The sequence below is a fragment of the Mytilus edulis genome, chromosome 1 (genome assembly GCF_963676685.1).
Source record: "Mytilus edulis chromosome 1, xbMytEdul2.2, whole genome shotgun sequence".
Taxonomy (NCBI): domain Eukaryota; kingdom Metazoa; phylum Mollusca; class Bivalvia; order Mytilida; family Mytilidae; genus Mytilus; species Mytilus edulis.
The window spans coordinates 41,769,307-41,794,107 of record NC_092344.1 but is presented as its reverse complement, the minus strand read 5'-3'; the positions used below and the strand labels follow the sequence as shown (position 1 = coordinate 41,794,107).

General features: G+C 30.9%; 1 protein-coding gene across 1 annotated transcript in view; it reads left to right on the top strand.

Moving 5' to 3' along the window:
* The window catches only part of LOC139515879 (E3 ubiquitin-protein ligase rnf213-alpha-like), a 161,502-nt gene that overhangs the window by 121,707 nt on the left and 14,994 nt on the right, over window positions 1-24,801 (top strand). The window contains exons 9-10 of the mRNA XM_071305655.1: window positions 11,658-11,902; window positions 16,319-16,537. Coding sequence (XP_071161756.1) covers window positions 11,658-11,902; window positions 16,319-16,537 — 464 coding nt within the window. The remainder of the gene's footprint in view (window positions 1-11,657; window positions 11,903-16,318; window positions 16,538-24,801) is intronic.

The window sequence follows — 24,801 nt, the reverse complement described above, 5'->3', positions numbered from 1 at the left end:
TTAAGAAAATTTTGCAGCTTTCAATTATTATCTTGAATATTATTATATACAGAGATAAACTGTAAACAGCAATATTGTACAGCAAAGAAAGACCTTAAAATAAGTCAACATGATCAAAACTGTCAATTGACCCTTTAAGGAGTTATTGCCCTTTATAGTCAGTTTTTAACAATTTTCACTGTAACCATTGGGCCAAGTTCATTATAGATAGAGATAATTGTAAGCAGCAAGAATGTTCATTTAAGTAAGACCTACAAACACATCACATCACCAAAACTGAATTTTGTCATGAATCCATCTGTGTCCTTTGTTTACTATGCACATAGACCAAGGTGAGCGACACAGGCTCTTTAGAGCCTCTAGTTTTGTGTTGTATTTTGACTTTATTCCATTTTCACATATTTCAGATCAGTGAAAATATTTATTTGATATGCAGTTAAAGAAACAAAACAGTATTGTATTGAACATACACAGCTGGGAATTTGATGTCCAAATTAAAGTTTAATACAAAAACGCAATAGGGAGCAAAATATAAAAAAATATCACATCAAAGAAACCAACTTAATTGTCACCATAGAAACCACACTGTTTTGGATTGTGACAGACGTGTGGTTTTTATTTTTACGACACTGATTTGTGTTCCTCGAAGCAATACATTAAAATGTCAAAGTTGGGGGCAAAAATGGTGTATATTTGGGATATTAAATCCTAAACTGACAGTGGCAAATTTAATTTGTGATTAATTTCGCAGTTCTTTTCTTGGTTTACCTTTATCAGGAACCATTTCATAAGAAATGGTTGCGTAAATACGTTGCAAAATTAGGAACTATATGACCACGAAAGAACCTAAACAGAAAAGTTGATTATTATTATATGGCTAACTTTTTGTCTGACTGAGTTTAAACTTTTAAATCTAGTTTCTTAATTTAGTTTATTTATGATGTCTTTTTGAGATAATTTTTAACTCTTCAAATACAAAATTAAAAAAGAAACAACGGTTTATCGGTTTTGACCCATTCATTGAACAGTCCGACAGTTTGCAAATGTTCTTTTTTGTTGGGAAGATAACTTCATTTGGTAGATTTGTTCAAATATTGAGAATAAGATCCATGTTGATTATGATGTCATTACATGATCCAAAATTAGTCCAGAGAGGAATATACAAGATACTATCTATAACATCTTACATTAAATTTTAACAAAACTGTACATGGTCACCTATAATGATTGGGAATTTCCTACTTATTTTGAAATCTCAATGTCCAAGGCCAAGATCAAATCTATAGAAGGTTCTGAATTTAATATGTTTAGAAATCCTTCCCTGCATTATTTCTGTCTATTTCTATTTTAATAAAGGTACTGAAGTACAGTGTAAGTGCATGGTGGACACTTTTCTGATATGATTCTTGTTTCCAATAAATTGGACTTGAGAAGCCATTAATTTTTTCCCGCTTTTGTTACAAAACGTTATCGAGATGTTTTTTTTCCTGCAAGCTAATACACAAATTTTCAGTATATATGATTTGTTATTAGGGGTCTTTATACAGCACAAACAACATTTTCCAAAAGACCAAAAAGTTAAAAAGTATATTTTAACAAAACGCATTTGACTAACAGGTCGAACAACTTGTTCTAAAAACCATGTTGACTGCCATTGACGATTGCCAAATAAATTGATCACTAGATGTAACAAAACAGATCTTTATATTAATATTAATTTAATACTAAAAAGGAAACAATAAACTTACGACAAGGATTGTAAACCACAAACATAAGGTGCGTAAATTTTTACACCATATCGGAATTTCGACAATTAATGTCTCTTCCGTGATGTTAGGGATCGAACAGTATTATAGGAAGACCATATAATTTACCTCAATTTAGAGTAGACTTGAATTTTAAAGAGTCGAAATAGGATGAACGGATTATATAAACCGGATAGAAAATATAAAACAAGCCCAAACAAAATAATTATGAACAAGTCTAAATTGAAAAAAACATTCCAACCTATGATTGCGTTGGATGAAAACCGCAATTTTTATATGCGTGCATTTAAAACCAATTTCGTTGTAGAGGTGTCTAAATACAGCACAATCAACAGTTTCCAAAAGACCAAAAAAGTGAAATGTATAATTTAACAAAACTAATTTGACTAAGAGGTCGAACAACTGATGTTCATAACCTGTTGACTGTCATTGGCGGTTGCCAAATAAATTGATCACTAAATGTGACAAAAAATATCTTTATATTAATATTAATTTAATACCAAATAAAAAACCATAAACTTGTTACAATGATGGTAAACCACAAACACGAAGTGCGTAAATTTGTACACCATATCCGTATTTCGACAATTAATATCTCTTCAGTGATGTTAGGGATCGAGGGAGGGCCATATAATTTACCTCAATTTAGGATAGACTCTTGAATTTTAAAGAGACGAAACAGGATGAATGAATTATAAAAACCGGAGGGAAAATATGATACAAGACAAAACGAAATAATTATGAACAAGTCTAAATTGAAAACAACGTTCCAACCTAGTAAGCTATGATTGCGTTGGATGAAAACCGCAATTATACGTGTGCATTTAAAACCAATTTCGTTGTAGAGGTGTCTAAATACAGCACAAACAACATTTTCGAAAGACCAAAAAAGTGTAAAGTATATTTTGACAAAACCAATTTGACTAACAGGTCGAACAACTGATGTTTTTAAACTCTGTTGACTGGCATTGACGATTGCCATATAAATTGATGTTTAGATGTAACAAAATAGATGTTTATATGAATATTAATTTAATACCAAATAGAAAACAATAAACTTGCGGCTAAGATGGTAAACCACACACATAGGTGCGTACATTTGTACACCATATCAAGATTTCGACAATTAATAGATTATATATACCGGAGGGAAAATATAATAAAAGCCCAAACGAAACAAGAGGCTCTCAAGAGCCTGAATCGCTCACCTTAATTTTTTTGGTTAAATCTCTCATCAATGATTATTTTGGCTTTTCAATTTATTTAAATGTTCTTTGAATCGTCCTATTTTCTTCAAAAGCAAAAAAAAATCATTTTCTCCTATGTTCTATTTTAGCCATAGGAGCTATGTTTCTGACATACAAGGAAATGAAATATAAAATTTATACTAGATACTCTGAAACTCATTTAGCCTAAGTTTGGCTGAAATTGATACAGCAGTTTCAAAGGAGAAGATTTTTAAAAGTAAGTCAACATGATGAACAAATTGTGAAAAAAGTCTTTAAAGGGCAATAACTCCTTAAGGGGTCAATTGACAATTTTGGTCAAATTGACTTATTTGTAGATCTTACTTTGCTTTACATTTTTGCTATAAACAGTTTATCTGTATCTATAATAATATTCAAGATAATAACCAAAAACTGCAAAATTTCTTTAAAATCATCAATTCAGGGGCATTATACCTGAAAAACCAGTTACCCAATTCGGCTGAAAATTTCAGGACAGGTAGACCTTGACCTAATAAATACTTTAACTTCTTGTCTTATTTGCTCTAAATGCTGGAGTTTTTGAGATATAAGCCAAAAACTGCGTTTTACCCTGTGTTCTATTTTTAGCCATGACGGCCATGTTTTTTGACGAAATAAAAAATAAAGCACAAACTTTATTTTATACACCCTACTGATCATTCAGTTGAAGTTTGGTTGAATTTGGTTAAGTAGTTTTAGAGGAGAAGATTTTTTAAAGTTAGCAAATATGATGAACAAATTGTGAAAAATTGTCATTAAAGGACAATAACCCCTTAAGGGGTCAATTGACAATTTTGGTCATATTTAATTTACTTGTAGATCTTACTTTGCTGATCATTTTTGCTGTTTACAGTTTATCTTTATCTATAATAATATTCAAGATAATGCCCAAAAACTGCAAAATTTCCTTAAAATTACCAATTAAGTGGCAGCAACCCAACAATGGTTTGTTTGATTCATCTGAAAATTTCAGGGCTGATAGATCTTGACCTAATGAACATTTTTACCCCGTCAGATTTGCTCTAAATGCTTTCGTTTTTGAGATATAAGCCAAAAACTGCATTTGACCCCTATGTTCTATTTTAAGACACGGCGGCCATGTTTTTTGACGGATCAAAAATCGAAGCACACACTTTGTGCAGGATAATCTAAGGAACAATCATGCTAAGTTTCATTCAAATCCATTTAGTAGTTTCAGAGAAGAAGATGTTTGAAAAATTGTTAACGACGAAAGACGACGACGACGATGACGTCGACGACGACGACGACGACGGACGCCAAGTGATGAGAAAAGCTCACATGGCCTTTTAGGCCAGGTGAGCTAATAATTATGAACAAGTCTAAATTGACAACAACGTTCACACTTATAATTGCATTGGATGAAAACCGCAATTTTTATACGTGTGCATGTCATTTGTTATTGATCACCATCACTGCTGGTGATCCGACGGATAAATCTGTTGTAGAGTTGTCACTGGTTCAGACGTACTTATAAATATAATTATTTCTGTGACTCTATCGTGCATTTATTTGTAGGATCCTTTATAATAGATATTTCAGCTGATCTGTAACAATTTCATCTTCATGCCTTATATATCATGTACTTGTATCATTTATTTCGATTCTGATTAGGACAATTAAGGTAATTTCTATGTCCGATACATATAAGTGTAGAGCGTTTGTGTAGGCTCTTACATGAACTTCCCTTTTTTGTTTGAATACAAGCAAACGACTGGCTATGTGTTGTTTGTCAGAGGGGGGGGGGGGGGAGTTAGAACAGCCAGCATGAACGCTGTCGTATCTAGGTCGAATATGTCAAATGCGAATTGTAACACATGGTAGTCATAGTATATGGATTCGTAAATACATGTGCATCATTTAAGAGTTTGGAAATGTTTTGAGTAAATGAAATATATTAAAGGCATGCCAATTTGATCAAATTCATTTTTTCTGCAGTAGTCAATATAATTTTAAGTTCCCTTGCACTAATAGATGTAAATAGTACATTCAAATATTCAATTACGGTTTTTGCATTTCTGTATAATTTTAGGCCAATCAATTTTTCAAGGAATGGATATAGCCTTTTTGTTTTAGTATTTAAGTTCTTAATGTTTTATTTTTTAAGTGAGTAGTGTTAAAATGAAGAAAGGTCTTTTTATACCCGAATGACAAAGGTGTTTCGACAACAAAGGAATTTGCTAATAGAAGAAGGAAAAATATATTATTTTTATCGGTATCAGATTCGATCCGGAAAATGTTTATTATTGTCAATATTAATTATATGGAAAACATATAAAACCATCAGTAAATGCATAACAATTTCTAGCTGCTGGGCAGATCCATATCAGCTCAATGAACAATATTTGAATAAATCACTGTCAATTAAATCATGTTGAAGATGACATCCAACGCACTTTCCATATAGAACGTAATGCAATGACGATATACATTTTCTTATTATTACTGCAAATTCCTTGAATTTAAGTTTTCATTCAATCTGCCGATGAATGTTGATACGTCTGTCATTTTTATGGGACATGACAATCAAATTGAAATATTTGGATTTGTCTACCATGTAATCTGAAAAATATACTTAAAACAGCAGCAACTTTGTTTATTAATGGAGGGAGGGAGGGTGTGTTGCGCAATTCTGGTTAAAAAAAAATTGAGAGGGAACACGTGTTTATATATGACCAAAGTTCACGAGGCGCTTCAAAGCATATTCATTCGTAAGTTTAAATAATTATATGATTATGAGGACTAAAATTGGCAAACCATAAATTATAGACTGATTGCATAATCAAAACACAATAAACAAATACTGTATTTTGAATGCAATAAATCAATTTATTTATGCTATCATTAAATTTTATTATTGCATATTTAATGTGTGCAATGAATTATATACAAATGCGGATTTGTTTTCTTTCATTCCTTCGCCAGAATAATATAAATAACAAACAATTGAAATTTGAAATTTGGCTTATTATTTGTCATGGAATTTATCAACAATATTCAACAATATCAACCAACAAACTTTATTTGTCATGTTCATAAGGAAAATCTTTTAGAAATAACTATAATTGTTCAATATAAATAGGTGAATTTTCTATTTTCCAAATATCATATCTATTTTTTGACAATTCTGAAAGAAAAGTTATTTTCAGTATATTTGATAAAATCTAAGGACGGAATACCTTGTGTTAAATGGTGGCCTATATCTATTTGTTGAACAAATGCAGGCCTGTTTTGTCGAAACTGGTTAGACTGGTTAGGTCTATTTTGGTTAAACACTGGTGTCCTCAATCATCAATTATGAAAACCTTGGTTACCTTGTAACCTAGAATGAAATTCAAAACAGTGTGGCTGTGGCCATTGATTGACACATTAAATTAAACCATTGACTGGGACAATTTAGTTGAACGTTTTTATGTAACGACCACTGCTCATTATGTACTTTTTAAAGACACTTAAAATATGGGGTCATCAAAGGTTCTCAACACCTTAATAAAGTAATTCGAAAAAATTAATCAGAAATAACGCGATGTTTTGATTTATACCAATTATATAAATCAAAACATAAAGCTTTTTTCTTATTAATTTTTTGAATTATTTTATAATTAAAGGCGTTAATAAACCTTGGTGACCCCACAGTTTAAATGTCTATCGTAGGTACGTCGTGAACAGTGGTCGTTACAGACAAACGTTCACGTAAATTGTCCCAGTCAATGGATTAATTTAATGTGTCAATCAATGGCCACAGCCATACTGTTTTGAATTTTATTCTATTTTAAAATTCTTACACATGATAAGACTGGATGTTTTAATGAATTATGTTCATTACAGCATCATCTATAAAAACCCAATATTCTTTAAAAGTTATTATCATACATGTAACAAGGTTTTTGTAAGTTAGCCTGATAGACTACAGAATTAGGTTTATCTTTTCATCTTATCTAATATCTTATCTTATTCTTTGTTTTTCATTGTATTGACCTTTGAAGGTTTTTTTTTGAGAGTTGTCAAGCATTCCATTTTCAACAGTAACACAGCAACACTTGTTTCTTGTCCAAATTACAATAATATTGACTATTTTGATTAATAAGTAGAGTACCGAAATCAACATATTCAAATTACCGAATTTTCTTTTTAATTATTGGGATCAACAGGTTGATGTGCTTGTTGTAGCTAGGGTGCAGCACGCCTTCTTTTTCTATGTCTGCCTCTGTTTACCACTTGGACAACTTCATCACTGACGGGTTCATCTTCTGGTGTTGGTGCTTCATGATGAACAGGTCGTTGAACCCTAGCGTTGTTTACCTTTGGCCGTAATATCCGGCTAACTGCATTTCTTCTCCTATTCTTTTATATATATATATAATGAAGTCATTATAAGTATATTGTTTATAAATATATATAGATGTTTTATCTATGAAACAGATAACATTGATGCCTTGGCTGCATATAGATAAAATTCTCCGTACTTAAAATATATACTTTACAAATGTGTCTATAACGTACGGTCTTAAGACACCTATAAGTGTATAATAATCAGCAGTAATTTGAACAGCAGTTTTAAATGCCATTTCATATATTAGGGGTCGAGTAATGCAGACAAATTAAGACAGCATGTCTGCTTCATTTGAGTTCTGACATAATTGTATACACCATATTAAAGCAACACACGATTTTACAAGTAGCAGGATCAATGCTGAAGAAGATTATATGATGGTAAAAATTAAAATTTGAGACATTGTTTTCTTGACAGCAGAATGAATCATGTGTACCTCATATAAAAAGTAGACAATTTGTTTTTTTAATTACTTCCAGAATATGGCTTTCAAAGATTCATGATTACTTGGAATAAGATTTTCTATCTGTGATTCTAGAGTAATTTGTCTCAATTAATGATGACGATGTTAGTTCTAAACAACCTTGCACACCCATGACTGTCTTGCCGAATCGGGATATCTCAATGTAACAAATTAACTTTTATAAGATAAAGAAATAATTATTTATGTTGGTATATACTAATTTTAAACATAACAAAACAAATAAATTAAATTATAGATATACATAAATGTCTTTAATAAACCAATTAAGAATAGTTCATGTATAAATTTTGTAACGATTTAAAACTCAATAAAAAGCTAAAGTAAGGATGAAATTATGTTCAAGGTAGACAATCAACACATTGACTTATTTTGGAATTGAACATAGTATATTAAAAGGAATATAACTCTTGCATACACATGACACATGAAAAAAATTACCAAACACGAATTCGTGCCCCACCTTCAATGACGATTCTAAATTATCATTATAACCAACAGTTGTAAATCTATATAGGAAAGTGACAGCTAATGATTGCTAACCCACAGTGAAATCCATTTGTTTGAATTTTTTTTAAACCAACTCGGAAAAATGCACAAATTAGTACTTGATTTTCATAGTTCATAATTAACGTGTTTACACATTGATATAATATGGTTGTTAAACATTGTAAACCTCTAACAGTATAAGACACAATATTACCTCGTATGCTTGCATCAACTTACCCAAATATATATTTATTAAAAGCCTAAACATTTCGACTTTGTTTACATTAAATTCATGTTGGAAATTTAAAAATTATCACAAATTCGGGTTAAGATTTGACTAAATACCAATTTCCAGATATTGTCAGGTAAATATGCTTTTCCATAGCTTATTAAATGAGAAAAATTACTGCTAAAAACGTAAAATAAAAACAAAAACTTACCGATAAAAATACCTTGTTAAAGATGTTTATATGTATATAATACAATGTATATCTTAAAAGTCTCTCATAAATCCTTTTAAGATTGGTACATGCAATGCAAATGTTTTAATGTTTTAAATCTATGTATGTGAATCTCATTTTATGTTTGTATGTGGTGAGACTATAATAAAATATTGAATCTGAATCTGTGTGAATGAAATGCAATTACCATAAGTAAATTAATTTAAACGGCAATAAATAAGCATATATATAATTGTAATATTAAATTGACATAAAACATTTCATGTGTTTAATAATTAACGTACAGTGAAACACAATTATACGACCCCGTCCAAACACGTGTCAAATTTAGCTTTACCTGCTTTATATTTACGTTATCGTTACAGGTAAAAGTTTGCTCATTAAATGTAAACCAAATTATTATAGTGAATTTAAATGCATAAAAGGAAACGGTTTACTCCTGGTTTGCCCACTTTTAATTCTACCAATTATCTATTAGTAAAGAAAACAAAAAAAACAAAAGGTTTAATGAGCATACAATTGTATAGTCTGTTCCAACTTAGGTATATAGTTTGTAAGTGTTTTTTCTATATATTCAGGTTGGTTTTTTTTTGTATAAAAAATTATTAAAAAAAAAATCAAATATTTGTTCTCAATTATTTAATATAAATTCATTCAACATACATACATGTACACAACAAATAACAAAAAAAAATGATATTCAGTTACAAAAGTGTCTTTATAGTTTATTAGTTTCTGAATGATTTTCATGATATAAATACATCAATACAAGATCTCTTTTATTTCAAAAATAATTCAATAAATGCATTGCATAAGGAAATATGTAAAATGAGGAGAAATACAATTTTTTATATATACATCAAAAGTCACAAAACATTATATTTACAAAGTCGCTATTTACAATTTTTTTTTGTTTGGTTGGTTTTTTTTATTACCAGTCTTATCACATAATAATATTTCACTTCATTGTTCAGTTCAAATGGAGAAGATAGAAGGTGTGATGCTGTGTCAGAGTAATCTCTTCCTTCAGTAACTCAATGATCTGGTAGATGTTTGGGTGGGCATGTTTGAGTCTTTTGTTGTGCCATCCTTCCAGGTGATTTGTGGTGCGGGGTCCTTCTGTGTAATAGTGATTCCATAGAAAGCGGTAGCTTTCAACCCAGAACTCTGTCATGTATTCTGTAAATGAAGTTGTAGCGGGTTTGTTTTCAGCTTCTCCAGTGTCTTCTAAAGTGTTTAGCCAAACATCCTCAACAAGGTGGGCGGAACAAGAGGTAGTTCTGCAGCTTGTCGTATCAGTTTAGTAATGTCTTCATTTTCTTAATAATAGGACTGTAGACCATATTTGTGTGCCTATCGCCAAATACACGGGGTGAAATGGAAGAAGCATGCAGCCTTTCTCATTTACCCCTGGCCACACTGTTCGTGCTGCATTGTTGGTTGCTGTCTCATAGTCAATAAATAGTCTTTCTAGTTGAAGTTCCAACTGGTGTTGTTAGCAATCATGATTATTATAAATTAATTGAAAGATACTTTATTTTTATTTTTTAAGAAAATGCTAGCTTGGTTGCAGTTTACTGTTCAAATTGTGTCATATTCATAGCTTGGCTACTGAACAGTTCCATTTATATTCTAGTTGTTAGAATTGATTGGATATTTTTTATATTTAATTATTAGAACTGTGTATTTTATTAAAATTAAAAAAAAAATGAATAAAGTCAAAGATATTCAAATGAGATTTGTTCTAATAAATCTTTAGTTTCATTCTTTTACTTTTTTTTTCAGAATATACCAATAATTAAAACTATTTGTTGATAAATTGGAATAATAATTCATTTTAAGTGCACATTTTTCCCTTTTTTTTTATAAATGCAAATACATTTTCCGCCAAAGAAATATAAAATATAGAAAAGTTTTGCACATTTTCCTTGATTTAATAGCAGAATATAATATTCATATAAAAATTTACAGGTAAAATAAAAGGTAAAAAATATGACTATAATTCAGAAATAAACTATAATTGTTAAAACAACAATTCCCTCTATGTTTACATATACATGTAATTAAAAGTGGGCAAACCAGGATGACACCAAGGAAACATATCTAAAGCATAATGGATAAACTATATCAACTTATCTCATTTACGAGCTGGTCCTAGTCTTTTGCAATTCTGTTGAAAAATAATCGTTGAATGAAAATTGAGCGGGAACACGTGTTTATATATGACAAAATTCCACGAGGAGCTTCAAAGCGTATTCATTCATATATTTAAAAATATGATTGTAATTGTAAGGATTAAAATGGCAAACCATAAATAATGGACTGACTGTACAATCGATACACAATAAACAAATACATGTATTTTGAATGCAATAAATCAATTTAATTATGAGATCATTAAATATTAAGAAGACACGGATCGATAACGGTTTTCGAATTTGGATACAATCTAAAAACAAATCGCGTTTTCTGTGAGAAAGAAACTGTTTCAAAGATAAATTTAGGCAGTACAAAACACTACATTCATACGTCACATCACAAATATTTCCAACTTTGTATAGTTTTATAAGAGTTGCCGCTCAATGAAATCGGTCCCTTCCTTTAGTAGTTTAGATTATTACGTATGTGTGGATTAAAATGCTTTGATACATTGTACAAACGTGTATATAAACACGGTTGTTTTATATACTATTGGTCGTCAATTGACCTCATGTGGATAGTTATCTCACTGGCAATCATACCTTATCTCCTTATTTTTATACAGAAACAGAACCAGAAAGTTTAATATTATGCATTATACGTGACATTTTTTTATTTTTCGAGCACACAACAAGTGTCTTAACATATTTTTTGTATTTTCAGTTCATTGAGAAGTATTTGATATCTGCTATACAAGCATTGAAAGACAAAAGTAGACGTGACACTGAAAAGCAGCACAGCCTTACAATTGCATGCATACTAGTGTATCTGAAAGAATCATACCACATTAGTTTGGATGATACACCAATGTCTGATTTATGTAAACTTTTGTTACCAAAGTTGGACCACAACTGTACAAAATGTTCAGATTTGACAGGGGTGGAGAAAATGTTTCCTAGCATGCTCAAGTATGTGGTCATATATTTTAATAGTCTGGATAAAAGGGGATATACTAAGGTGGCAAATAAAGATAAAAGCCCAATGAAACTGACAACACCATTTATAAATACAAGTATTGAAGTACTGAACATCGGATGACCACAAGTTCTTGTGGATGGTCTGACAAGCACTTGTCTTCAGAAAAAAAAATCACATCTCTATACCTGAAAGTGAGGTTAAGTAGATATAGGAAGATGTGGTATGAGTGCCAATGAGACAACTCTCCATCCAAGTACAGATATATTTTTTTTCTGGGACAAGTTCGTACGTTGATGATAAATTAATGACAGGGAATTCATCCTCACCGTAATGACTATTATATTGTAGTGATACAAATCAGTAAACTCTGGTTTATTTTTATATAGCATATTAATACTTGTATATTACAAGTTACTTGTATATATAATTGTCATGCATTTGTATATAATTCTTTTCTACTATATCAATAATGGCGCAGTGCAAGTGCATGGTGGACGTGTCACTCTTCTGTAATAATTCGATTTTTCTAATAGAATGGACTAGAGTAGGCATTCGTATTTTCCCGCAAAAAATGTTTAATCATCCATGCCTTGAGATTGCAAATGTTCTTGATATATTCTTCCGCATGCGTGTGCATAGATATTAATGATTTTTTTACTTATATTTATATGTTACAGGGAATTTGTAAAATCACTGGACTAATCAGTGATTGTGTAAAATCACTAACAGTTTCAGTGGTTTTGTAAAATCCCTGAAATTGTTAGGGATTTTACAAAATCACTGAAAATACAACTAGGGATTTTGAAAAATCCCTGATTACAATAAAATATAACATGCTATTAGAAATGAGTTTTTCTTAATATAAAGATAGACCAAATGAATGATCACTAATGATTTGGAAATATATTTGTTTAATAAACACTATGAGCTAGAACTTGTGTATAATGATAATGACTAAAAGGCATATAAACGGGTATTTAGACCACTCTGAATTTGCTTATTTTCGCAAGACAAGTTTGGGTGACATCCCTACCACTATAAGCTATTGATATGTGAATTTTCTTAACTATGCTGTACATGTCTTCAAGACATACATAATATTTTTAAAACATCTTCATCTTCATGAATATCGTTTTTTTAACATTTTTTTAAATCTCCACATTGAAGAACTTCCATACCTTCATTTATCAACAAAATATTAACTTAATTTGGTTTAAAAGAGTTGAGAAATTTAAGAAACTTATTCAAAGTTATACCACTTTGTGATAGAATACATGTGTCTGATAAATGACCAAAGTAGATAAAACTTTGTTTATTTTTGCTTGGTTAGATTAACCTATTAATAAACATGCAAGTACAAAACAAAGTATTATTACCAATATTTTCTGTTGTCTTTTTTTATTATTATTTTGTTTGAGCTATAAGAACCCTACTCATGTGTTTGATGGGTGGGATCGCTCTGATTGTCGGTTCCTCAGAAATTATTAAAGTCAACTCCTTATATGGGTTATAACCTTTTATCATGTTTTTTCCCATTTTTCGCATACGCAAATGTAGACATGAAAATATCAATAAGACAATATCTATTACAAATGTTTTTTTCAACTTATCGGGCGGAGCTTACATTTCAATTTGCATTAGGACAGTCTATCTGAAGATATGTGTGAGAAGTATGATTCCCATTATAACTATTATTACTGATTTCTAAAATCTTGTAACGGAACGGATATTCACATCGCCACATAAACAAAAGAACTGAGAGTATGATATTATTATGTCCAAACTTGGTTTTCGTTTGTTTTGCAATAAAGCTAAAATAAGTAATTTGAATTAAATTGTTTTAAATCTATACATTTATAAAAAATAAAGGGAAACAAGTGTGCCGAGATACCATTTGCAAGTTATCCCCGTGCCCCTCCCCCAACCCAAAACAAATGCAAATGAATTCGGATACAAAGAAGAAAAAAGCATAATAAAAAGTTACGAAATAAGGACATAAGCATATTTTGCAACTGTCATCGTGACGGTCACAGTTATGCTTTCATGTCCACAATTTCCAACCATGATTTTAAACTCCGTTTTGAAAGAAAATCACGACGGTGACTTACTATTTACTATTCGAATACACATATAGTGTTTACATACTTTAACCGGATCGATGTCCATAACTGGACACTTCATAAATTAGTTAATCCCAAAACACTTGTTTTTGGATGAACTGATCTACGAAAGGCGAACAGGTTAAACTCCGCCTAGTAAAGTGAAATAATTCAGGTAATACCACAGGTCAGCATAGTCGAAATTGTTAGTCAACTCCTTTTAGGTGAAAAGTATTTAAGATAAAGACAACTGTAAACAGCAAGAAGAATGAATGAGACAATTTCTACAAATAAGTCGACAATTAGAAATTGTCATTTGGTTAATTATAGGCGTCATTGTCCTTAAAGAATGTTTATCCTTTTTCATGTGCTGGGAAAAAACAAAAGAATATAAAGAAAACCGGTCAACAGTTACGTGATCTGCAAAAAAAAACCACCCAAAAAACCCCAAAAAACAGTTGAATAGTCTAAAATGAATTTACTGCCCTTAAATGACAGTTTTACCTATTTTTTAAATTCAAAATAAACGATAATAGATAGAGAGAAACTGGAAAAAAATCTATAAAAAACTCCCCTTTTTTACGACGCGGGATGTTTGCGCTTTTGATAAGACATTTCTGCCTTTTTAATGGATATTTCCGTTTTTCCTACATGACAGTTAGCTTTTTTGCAGGATAATTGAGTTCTATAGCATAACATTTCAGTCCTGCGCTCTTTAAATCACCTTTACATTCATAGATTTTCCCTAAAACATGTAAAACTGTTTAAAATAAGAAATCATGAAAATATTTAATTTCGATATTTTTAAGAATCATTATCTAAGGGTTGAACAAAAAATAATAAACACGAACATTTATTTTATCATTTTATAAGCGCGAAATATTGAAAATATATTTTGCTATAAGCATCCTGTTTGTCAAAATATTCTCAAAAGCCTCACAGTGTTCGTGCGTTATGCCGATTGTAGTTTTAAATTATTATATGACATGCAGTAAGCAATTCAAACGGAACGTTTGTATTTCATAAACATTCCAGACAAAGCGTTTCGTTTTCTGTGGAAATTGGTAGTCTTCAAAAACTTCTTAATATTTATTTAATCAAATTGAGAGTTTGGAAAAAGTATGAGCATTTTTAAATTGCTTTATTTGAAATTGTACGATGTTTTTTTTTAATTTTAAGTAAAAGTGTCAAAAGCGTTAACAAAAATAGGCTTTCAAATGTTTTCTAAGTTGATTAATCTATTTAAATCTTAACAAATATGTGATGTAGTATGTTTAAATAATATTTATATTTTACACAAACAAATCTAAATTATGTTTACATTTTTTTTTAACTTTTTAGTAACAGGGGCCGGTTTCACGAAGCTATCCTAAGACATGTCATAAGACATATCTTATGACATGTCTTATGATCCTCTTATGACTATCCTAGGACATATCTCAGACCTCGTCTCGAAGCTGTCTTAGGATCATCTTAGCTAAGACATCCTAAACCTGTCGCAAGTTCTTTAAATTTTCAAATAAAAATATGATCTACGGAAAAAAATCATGTAAATGTAGTATGTCTTACCATAAATTATTCTAAACGTATTGTATTGATTAATATAATGACATAATTTGCAAAATAAATATAAAAAAAATAAAAGTAATTTATATAAAAATTATCTTAAACAATACATCAATATAAATATGAAATTTTCAATGCAAAATTAAGAAAAAAGAATATAAAATTATGACATTGTTTTGGTATAAGTGAGTTGAATTCAATTTCGACTTTATTGGTTATAAAAGGTTCAGAGATAAAATCGTGCAATTTTTATATCAATACATCGAATTTTCATTGTTGACAAATCCTGATAATCCGTCAATGTATATATGTTTTAAGCAGGAACTGGAGAATAGATAATTAGATAATAATAAGATATTTTTTTTCAAAATTGATATAAAAAATGAGTGTAATTTATATAAATAAACGTATAACTATCCTAAGACCATCATAAGACACCTCTCGCGTTGTCCTAACTTTATGACCAACTTTAAGAGATGTCCTAATATAGGACCGCTTTGTGAAACCCACTTAGGACTAAGATATGTCGTAAGACCATCCTAAGACATGTCTTAGTCCTAAGACAGCTTCGTGAAACTGGGCCCTGATTACTTTTTACAGATTGGAAAGTATTACATGTGTTATCCACTTTTTAAAAGTACTTACTAAGACATTCTCACTGATATAAGAAGATGTGACAAATGTATGAATTGTCTCTTTTTCCATCCTTAAGAGTAAAAATGTTTACAATTTATTTTGTAGAAAAGTGAACAATAAATTACTATCATTGGTAAAAGATTTGTCACAGAATGGTAGAAGCTTTTGTTGGTTATACTGTATTCCACTTCTGCATTTTCTTGCTGGAAGATTTCAGCCTTATCAAGATGCACCCCAAGAAGTTAATCATGATGACAATCCTCCAAAATGGTGGGGAAATGAGTTGTTCTCTAGAGAGTTAGATACCTTTAAATACATCATGAGGTGAGAAGTAGATAACGTTTGTTAATATATGTAACTTGTGGATGAAAATTAAATCAATATGCTATTAGATTTCCTAGCTATTAAAACCAATTTTGCTATCACTAAGCATCCTTTTTCAAATATATTTTACCCAGCAAAAACTTTATAAAAATATACTTCTTTGAAACCGTTTGGATTATCAGATCAAAACCTGGACTGAAACAGACTTAAGGTAGTTCAGGGTATAGACAAAAAATGACAGAATTTTCTTATACTTTGTGAAATTTAACTTTGAAGTATTGTAAATGAAAAAATGCAAAAACAATTGGGGGTCACCGGCCATCTAAGAGATATTTTGACCTCTGAAAATGAGTGCAAATAGGTTATATGGAAATATATGGAAAATGGACAAAAATACACTTTGATTTAATTTTCAAAGCCAAAAAAAATGACATAAGTTGCTCATTTTTTCATACTGAAAAGCTTTATGTCTTTATTTTGTAAAATTGAAATAAAATTTGGGAGTCACTAGCCATCCAAGAGATTTTTTGACCTCTGAAAATGATGCAAATAGGCTAAATATAGGGAAAACCGACAAAAATCTCTTTGATTGAATTTTCAAAGCAAAATAAATGACAGAAGTTGCTCATTTTTTTCATACTGTAAAGCTTGATGTCTTTATTTTATAAAATTGAAATAAAATTTGGGGGTCACCGGCCATCCAAGAGATTTTTTGACCTCTGAAAATGAGTACAAATAGACTAATTATAGGGAAAACAGGCAAAAAACTCTTTGATCGAATTTTCACAGCAAATAAAATGACAGAAGTTGCTCATTTTGTCATACAGAAAAGCTTTGTATTGTAAGGCATGGACAAAACCATTTCTACAATTGTCATTTGTTATATAGTTCTCATATATGCAACTTCCATAGGACTTCATTTTTTTTTTAGTTTTTAATTCTAGTAATTCCACCATTGATTACCTTAATATTAAGGGTAGTCTCACATTTCATTCTCTTTTTTACACTTGAACAAACATAAACGTTTAATCCTGTCCTAAGTCAGGAATATGATGTACATGCAGTAGTTGTCGTTAGTTTATGCAATTTATACGTGTTTCTCGTTTCTCGTTTTTTATATAGATTATACCGTTGGTTTTCCTGTTTGAATGGTTTTACACTAGTAAATTTTGGGCTCTTAATAGCTTGTTGTTCGGTGTGAGCCAAGGCTCTGTGTTGAAGGCCGTATATATAAACCTATAATGGTTTCTTTATTTTTATAAATTGTTACAAACCTGCTCGTGCATTTTTCATTGTTATTCAACGCAAATTTATTTTCTAAGATACCTGGGACGATCTTATTTCACAAAGGATTTCTATTGTCTACTTATTGTACCTCGAACTTATTTACCCGATGTAGGTCTTTAAGTTGAAGTTCAATTCAATAAAAGTTAATCGGGCATGACTAATTAGATACGCCCTTTTAAAATCAGGGGGCCCGAAATAGGATTGGGAAAAACACCCAGCAAAATACCTTAATTTACTATTTCAAGAATTTGTTTGATTCAAAGTGCTTTTGGTTGCTTAAATATCTTCGATCTCGATCAATAATCAGGCGGTATTTTGTGGAAATAAATAACCTGTCCCGAACCGGGAGATGTTGGCTGCAATAGGAATTAATTTATAAAAAAGTCCATATCTCATTTACTTATATTGGCCGTTAATGTTTGTAAATTCATGACGTTTTGTATATGACATTCGTCTATCGTGGAGAAAAAAAGGAAGGGGGGCTTTATAACTTACGAGTTCGATCATTATTGTTCAAATCTATTCTATTACGGCATACGTTTTACCTCTAGCGAACGCTCTGCCTTATTGTAAAAAGTGCCACTCTAAATTTGTGAACATTTGCTTCAAATTGATCCACTTTGAATCTAGTCGTGAATATGCATGACATATTTGCCACTGGACACAAAGGAGCAATAAATTAATCAGCTTCATTTAGTGATTTATAATAATTTGTCCTCAGTTGATTCTAGACTCAAACAGTTTTCCAATTTTTATATATTTCATTTTTATTTACATTTGAATTTTTATGCGTAAATCTTAGCATTTCTTCCATCATTTTTCTCTTTGCATTTAATCTTTTTTTTTTAATATTAAAAAAACGTTGTCGTAGTACACATCAGGGGTTACATTGTATAATTTCCAGCAAAACTAACAGGGGAGGGACTACATCAGAAAAACAATCTGCATTGAGTGGCAATAACTCGTATATTGAAGCATACAATGACGGCTCCCTTGTCTCGGTGACAACATTTGGTGTTTGAAGTTTATTTATATCTCAGACTGGTATAATAGTTGTCATAAAAGGGGAAAAAATGATCAAAAAAAAGGTTGACAACAATTTATAAAAAGATTCAACTTATTTTGAGCGTTTCATTTTTTTTTCATATTGTCTTGCTAATCGGTTTTGTTATTTTTTTTTTTCATCGACTATTGTTCTAGCAAAAGTCACAAAAATGTTGTTAAAATCAGCCATGCGACTTATAATTATTTAAAAAGATTAAGCTTTCTTGTTGTTTACTCATTTCAATCATTCAACTCGTGTGTAGATCATCTTTTCCTCTAATGTTTTTTTAAGGTTAAGATAGCTTGGAATTCTCACTGCACCAGGCATCTGATATACATTCCTATTATATTTTGATCGGACAAAGCTGCGTATTTATATAACCAATAAGCCAAACGAACGCACCCATTTAGCATGGGTATACTGTAGAACGGGAGAGGTCTAGAGATGTAAATATTTCTATACCCAAGCAAATATTGGTTTTGAATAAAAGGAGATAAAGGTATACATTAATGCGACAGCAACCCAAAGACACAGATAAATAAAAATATTTAGAGTCAACGTTCGGTCCTTTTTTTATAGAACATTCCGTGTACAGCTCAAAACCGACCCATGACTAAATAATAGTTATACGGAGTTAATTCAATATTTTCCGTCAAATATTATATATCCGAAAAGGCAGGTTTGATTTATTATAACTATTTACCGTGAAAGATAATAATCCCAACACTTCACTGTATAATAAAACGGTAAAATAAATAATGATAATGGATGACGACCAGCGGCGAATAAAATTAATATTCAGGACGATTGCGTGAAATATAATAAGAGTATTAACCCCGTTTTTTACTAGACTGACAAGCTGAGTCTTTTTTTATCGTGTAAGTTCACAAGACATTAGTTCGCAGGAAGAAAAGTCACCCGACCATGACACATTTCCAACGCTGAGCCGGCCAGTCTGTGCTCTTCCTTTATGATGCCACGTGTTAAGCATTGAAATATAATACCAATTTAATTAACGTCTTTGTTTGACCCGTTCGGGATTCGAACAAATTTAATGACCTCCCGCTCTCGAGGCGAACGCCCCCACACACACGAGACCAACCAGGAGAGCAGTAGTGATCGGTAGTACAGAATATCATACCAAAAACTGAAGTACAATACACAATACAGTTTCACAGAATTCTCACAGTTACTAAAGCGAGCTAAAAGTATCTAACCTAAATTGGATGCGTGAAATGATATTGTAAACTACACGTAAACATGGATGATGGACTTCAGGGTAGATTTTATGAATCAAATTAAAAACTCTTGCACCTAATGTACGACCTACCTATTGTATTTAAAATGTATGTGTTATAGTCATTAACAGGCATGAAATATTTGCTACTGGACTTAAAGCAAACAACAATCAATCAATTTGATTAATATATCTGTTACAGTACTAGTACTTGGCACACAAAGACAAGATCTTGTAAAATGCTATAATTTACAATTTTCATTTAAATTTTTATGTTGTTTTCCTTTCTTTTCTTTTCTTTTTTTTTGGGGGGGGGGGTCTCTTCAGTTTGTCACATAAATGACTGCTTATTCAAAAGTGTTAGATATTTTTTTACTATTGTTCTTATCTAATGTTAAATACGATTTATAACATATGATCTTTTTTGTCAGGCAAGGATAAAACTAAGAAAGATAAAAGTTTTTTTTTCAGGTGTTTTTGCTTCATTTAGACACGAAAAGGGAATAACGGACGACTAAATTAAAGTGTTTGTTTTCATATAATATATTGAACTTGCGAATATATCTTACCCAACACGTTTTGATCGGGACAGTGAAACCTAGTTCGATACGGTGTTATTCATTGAAGTTTGCATGCATAGTTCTTATTTAAAAAAAAACCACAAATAAAGCAAGATCTATTAATTGATTGGACTGAATAGACAACACTAATTATTTTGCATTCGCATGTATCTTAATGTAGGAAAATTACCAAATCAGAAACAAAAAGAACATTTGCCGGATGAATATTGTGAAGGACCTTATGCATCTATGACTGTCCGATTAAAAGTTCTTAAACAAGCTGTTTAAAAAGCTAATTGTTGGAAGAGTTTACTTACTGTTTTCTAAGGTCTGATCTTTACGATTCTATTTCATGATTACTGACAGATCAAAAACATCAAGTATATATAGCATGAAGTTGTTGGGCATAATATTCATTGGTCAGTTATAAATGAGGTCTGTACGGGGGTTTTGATTAAATAAGAAATCGTTATTTTGAAAAGTTGGCTAAAAAATATAAATTTACCCCCTAATTTTGTAAAACTATCATTTAGTGTTATTCAGATGCTAATTTTTTTTTTATCATAAATAAATGATTATATGATGTAATGCCATTAAATTGGTCCGTTTTCGTTCCAATTTGGTAACTGTTGATTGTATATACCAGTCTGAGTACTGTTTAATTATCATTTAAGTTAAACATATTTAGACTCGTCCAGTTCAGGGGAATTAGGTTTCTGCAAGTGCTTTTTATGTACTTTTCATATATTTTTGACGGTTTGTAAGTCAGTAAAAGTTCAATGATTAAGTTAATATTGACAATGATTAAGTTAATATTGACATTAAAAGACCTCCTCACAAAAAGGGCTGTTCAAATCCCCTCGCCCTTCGGGCTCGGGGATCTGAACACCCCTTTTTGTTCGGAGGCCTTTTAATATCAATATTAACTTATCTCAATATTAACTTATCATTGAACTTTTACTATTACTTACAAACCTGCTCGTGCATTTTTCATTGTTATTCAACGCAAATTTATTTTCTAAGATACCTGGGACGATCTTATTTCACAAAGGATTTCTATTGTCTACTTATTGTACCTCGAACTTATTTACCCGATGTAGGTCTTTAAGTTGAAGTTCAATTCAATAAAAGTTAATCGGGCATGACTAATTAGATACACCCTCTTAAAATCAGGGGGCCCGAAATAGGATTGGGAAAAACACCCAGCAAAATACCTTAATTTACTATTTCAAGAATTTGTTTGATTCAAAGTGCTTTTGGTTGCTTAAATATCTTCGATCTCGATCAATAATCAGGCGGTATTTTGTGGAAATAAATAACCTGTCCCGAACCGGGAGATGTTGGCTGCAATAGGAATTAATTTATAAAAAAGTCCATATCTCATTTACTTATAGTGGCAGTTAATGTTTGTAAATTCATGACGTTTTGTATATGACATTCGTCTATCGTGGAGAAAAAAAGGAAGGGGGGCTTTATAACTTACGAGTTCGATCATTATTGTTAAAATCTATTCTATTACGGCATACGTTTTACCTCTAGCGAACGCTCTGCCTTATTGTAAAAAGTGCCACTCTAAATTTGTGAACATTTGCTTCAAATTGATCCACTTTGAATGAGAACAATGAGAAAACTCATACCTATACTGTATAGTCGGCTTTAAAAGGCCTCGAAATAAAACATATGAAACAATTCATACGAGAATGTTATTGTGTAAAGCTATTGGGACACAAATTGTTTGATTTATTGCTTGTAAAATGACATTCCGTTTAATTTATTTGCTCTGTTGTTACAATCCGGTAAAAATATGTCACTATGCAATACCTCAATAAGGTTTTTATAACTTATACCAAATATATATGCACTAAATACAAAAAATACAGGAAAAAGGATTACTGTACCATACTGCTTTGCATGCTTATGCAGTTTTCGTAGTACTGGTCACTATTATAACGAATTCTTTATGAGTTCATCTGCACGGTAAACATATTTATGTAATGAATTTTGGTAACAGGTAAATGTACGTGAACTTCATGTTTCGCGAATTCGTAGGAAATTGACATGCATTTAGAGACGAACAACTTATAACTACATATGTATTGGAAAAAATCTACTAATTCCTTGTATTCTTTCCGAGATAAATCAACTAGTATATCCAGAAGCTAGGAGTACAAATATAAAGAATACATGCAAATATTGCTAGAAATTTCATATATTTTGACTGTAAATTATTGTGATGGGAAATTATTCCTACCAATTCTTGTAAACAAGTACTAGTACTCGAATTTAAGTTAAAAAAAAAGGTGCAACGCGTGAAAAAAAGGTCCGAAATCTGCAAAATTTATATTAGTTTTCTGAAAAATTAAAGGTGGCGTCTCCCTTCGCCAACGAATATTTTGTCTGAAATATTCTTTACATACCATATTCTATATTTCTATCTCGTAGTCTGGATTTTAATTCAATTGTAAACCTATAATTGTGTCGGATAAAAACCGCAATTTTTATACGTGTGCATGTTAAACAAATTTCTTGGTAGAGGGGTATAAATACAGCACAAACAACATTTTATTAAAGAACAAAAAAGTGAAAAAAAGTATATCTTAACAAAAAACTTTTGCCGCAATCATAGGTTTGAACGCTGTTTTCAATTTAAAACTTGTTTACATTTTTTTCGTTTGGGCTTGTGTTATATTTCCTACGGGTTCATCCTATTTCGACTCTTTTAAATTCAAGACTCTATCCTAAATTGAGGTAAATTATATGGCCTTCCAAATACTGTTTCGATCCCTAGTATCACTGAAGAGACAGTAATTGTTCAAATCTGGATATGGTGTACAAATATTTGCACCTCATGTTTGTGGTATATCATCTTTCCGCAAGTTTATTCTTTTCTGTCTGGTATTAAATTAATATTAAGATCCGTTTTGTTATATCTGGTAATCTATTTATTTGGCAATCGCCAATGGCAGTCTCCAGGGTTTAAGAACATTCGTTTTTCGACCTGTTAGTCAAATGCGTTTTGTTAAAATATACTTTTTCCCTATTTTGTTCCTTGCAAAACTGTTGTTTGTACTGTATTTAGAACCCTCTACCAAGAAATTTGTTGTACATGCACACGTATAAACATTGCGGTTTTTATCCAACGCAATTGTAAATTTGAACGTTCAACTTGTTTTAAATTTAGACTTGTTTATATATATATAGAGAATAATACATGGCAAAATCCGTATCATATGTCGTATCATCCCGAGACATCAATATCAGCCCAAGGGCCTTTAGGCCCGAGGGATGATATTGGTCGAGGGTGATACGGCATGTGATACGGATTTTGCCATGTATTATACGCTTTATCATATATTTCAACAGAAGAGTATTATATTATATGAACTGTTTTCTGATCCATAGCACTGAGTTACCTTATACTTTTGTCTTGTTTCAAAGCCTTTTACTGCTCAATTATTTATACAAAGCACCTGGGTTACCTTACAATCTGTTGTTTTAAAAATATTTTGTTTATTATTGTATTTATTTGAGTTTTTTGTATTTTTTATAGTTGCATTTAGTGTGCCAAAAAATATGTTGTGAAAACTTGACGTTCGTGACGTTACATACCAAACAATGACGTCATTCAAAAAATTGACCTATTTTGAGGAAATTTTTTCTTAAGCCAAAAAAAAAAACAAAACAAAAAAAACTGACTTCATGTAAAAAAAAAAAAAAAAGGTATGAGATACGGGTTTTACCATGCGATACGGGGTATGCGATACGGGTTTAGCTATGCGATACGGGGTATGCGATACAGGGTAGGTGATACAGACTGGAAAAACGAACCTTTATTAGATATACAAAATAGCTGTATTTTGTACTTAATATATGATAAATAATTATATATAACTCGTCTAAATAACAGCCCAACAATGTCAGATCTTGTCATGCACTATGCCTGACTCGCTAGACTACTCGAGCGTCTAGGCTCTACAATGATAAAGCTTTCGGTGGCCGGGTGTTACCTTTCCTTGTCAGTTATAATCTAGCGTCGCAACACAGTACATGCTATATATATATATATATATATATATGATGGAATGTTTACAGATCAGCTCAATTATATATCGTATATAACTTTAAAGAATTACAC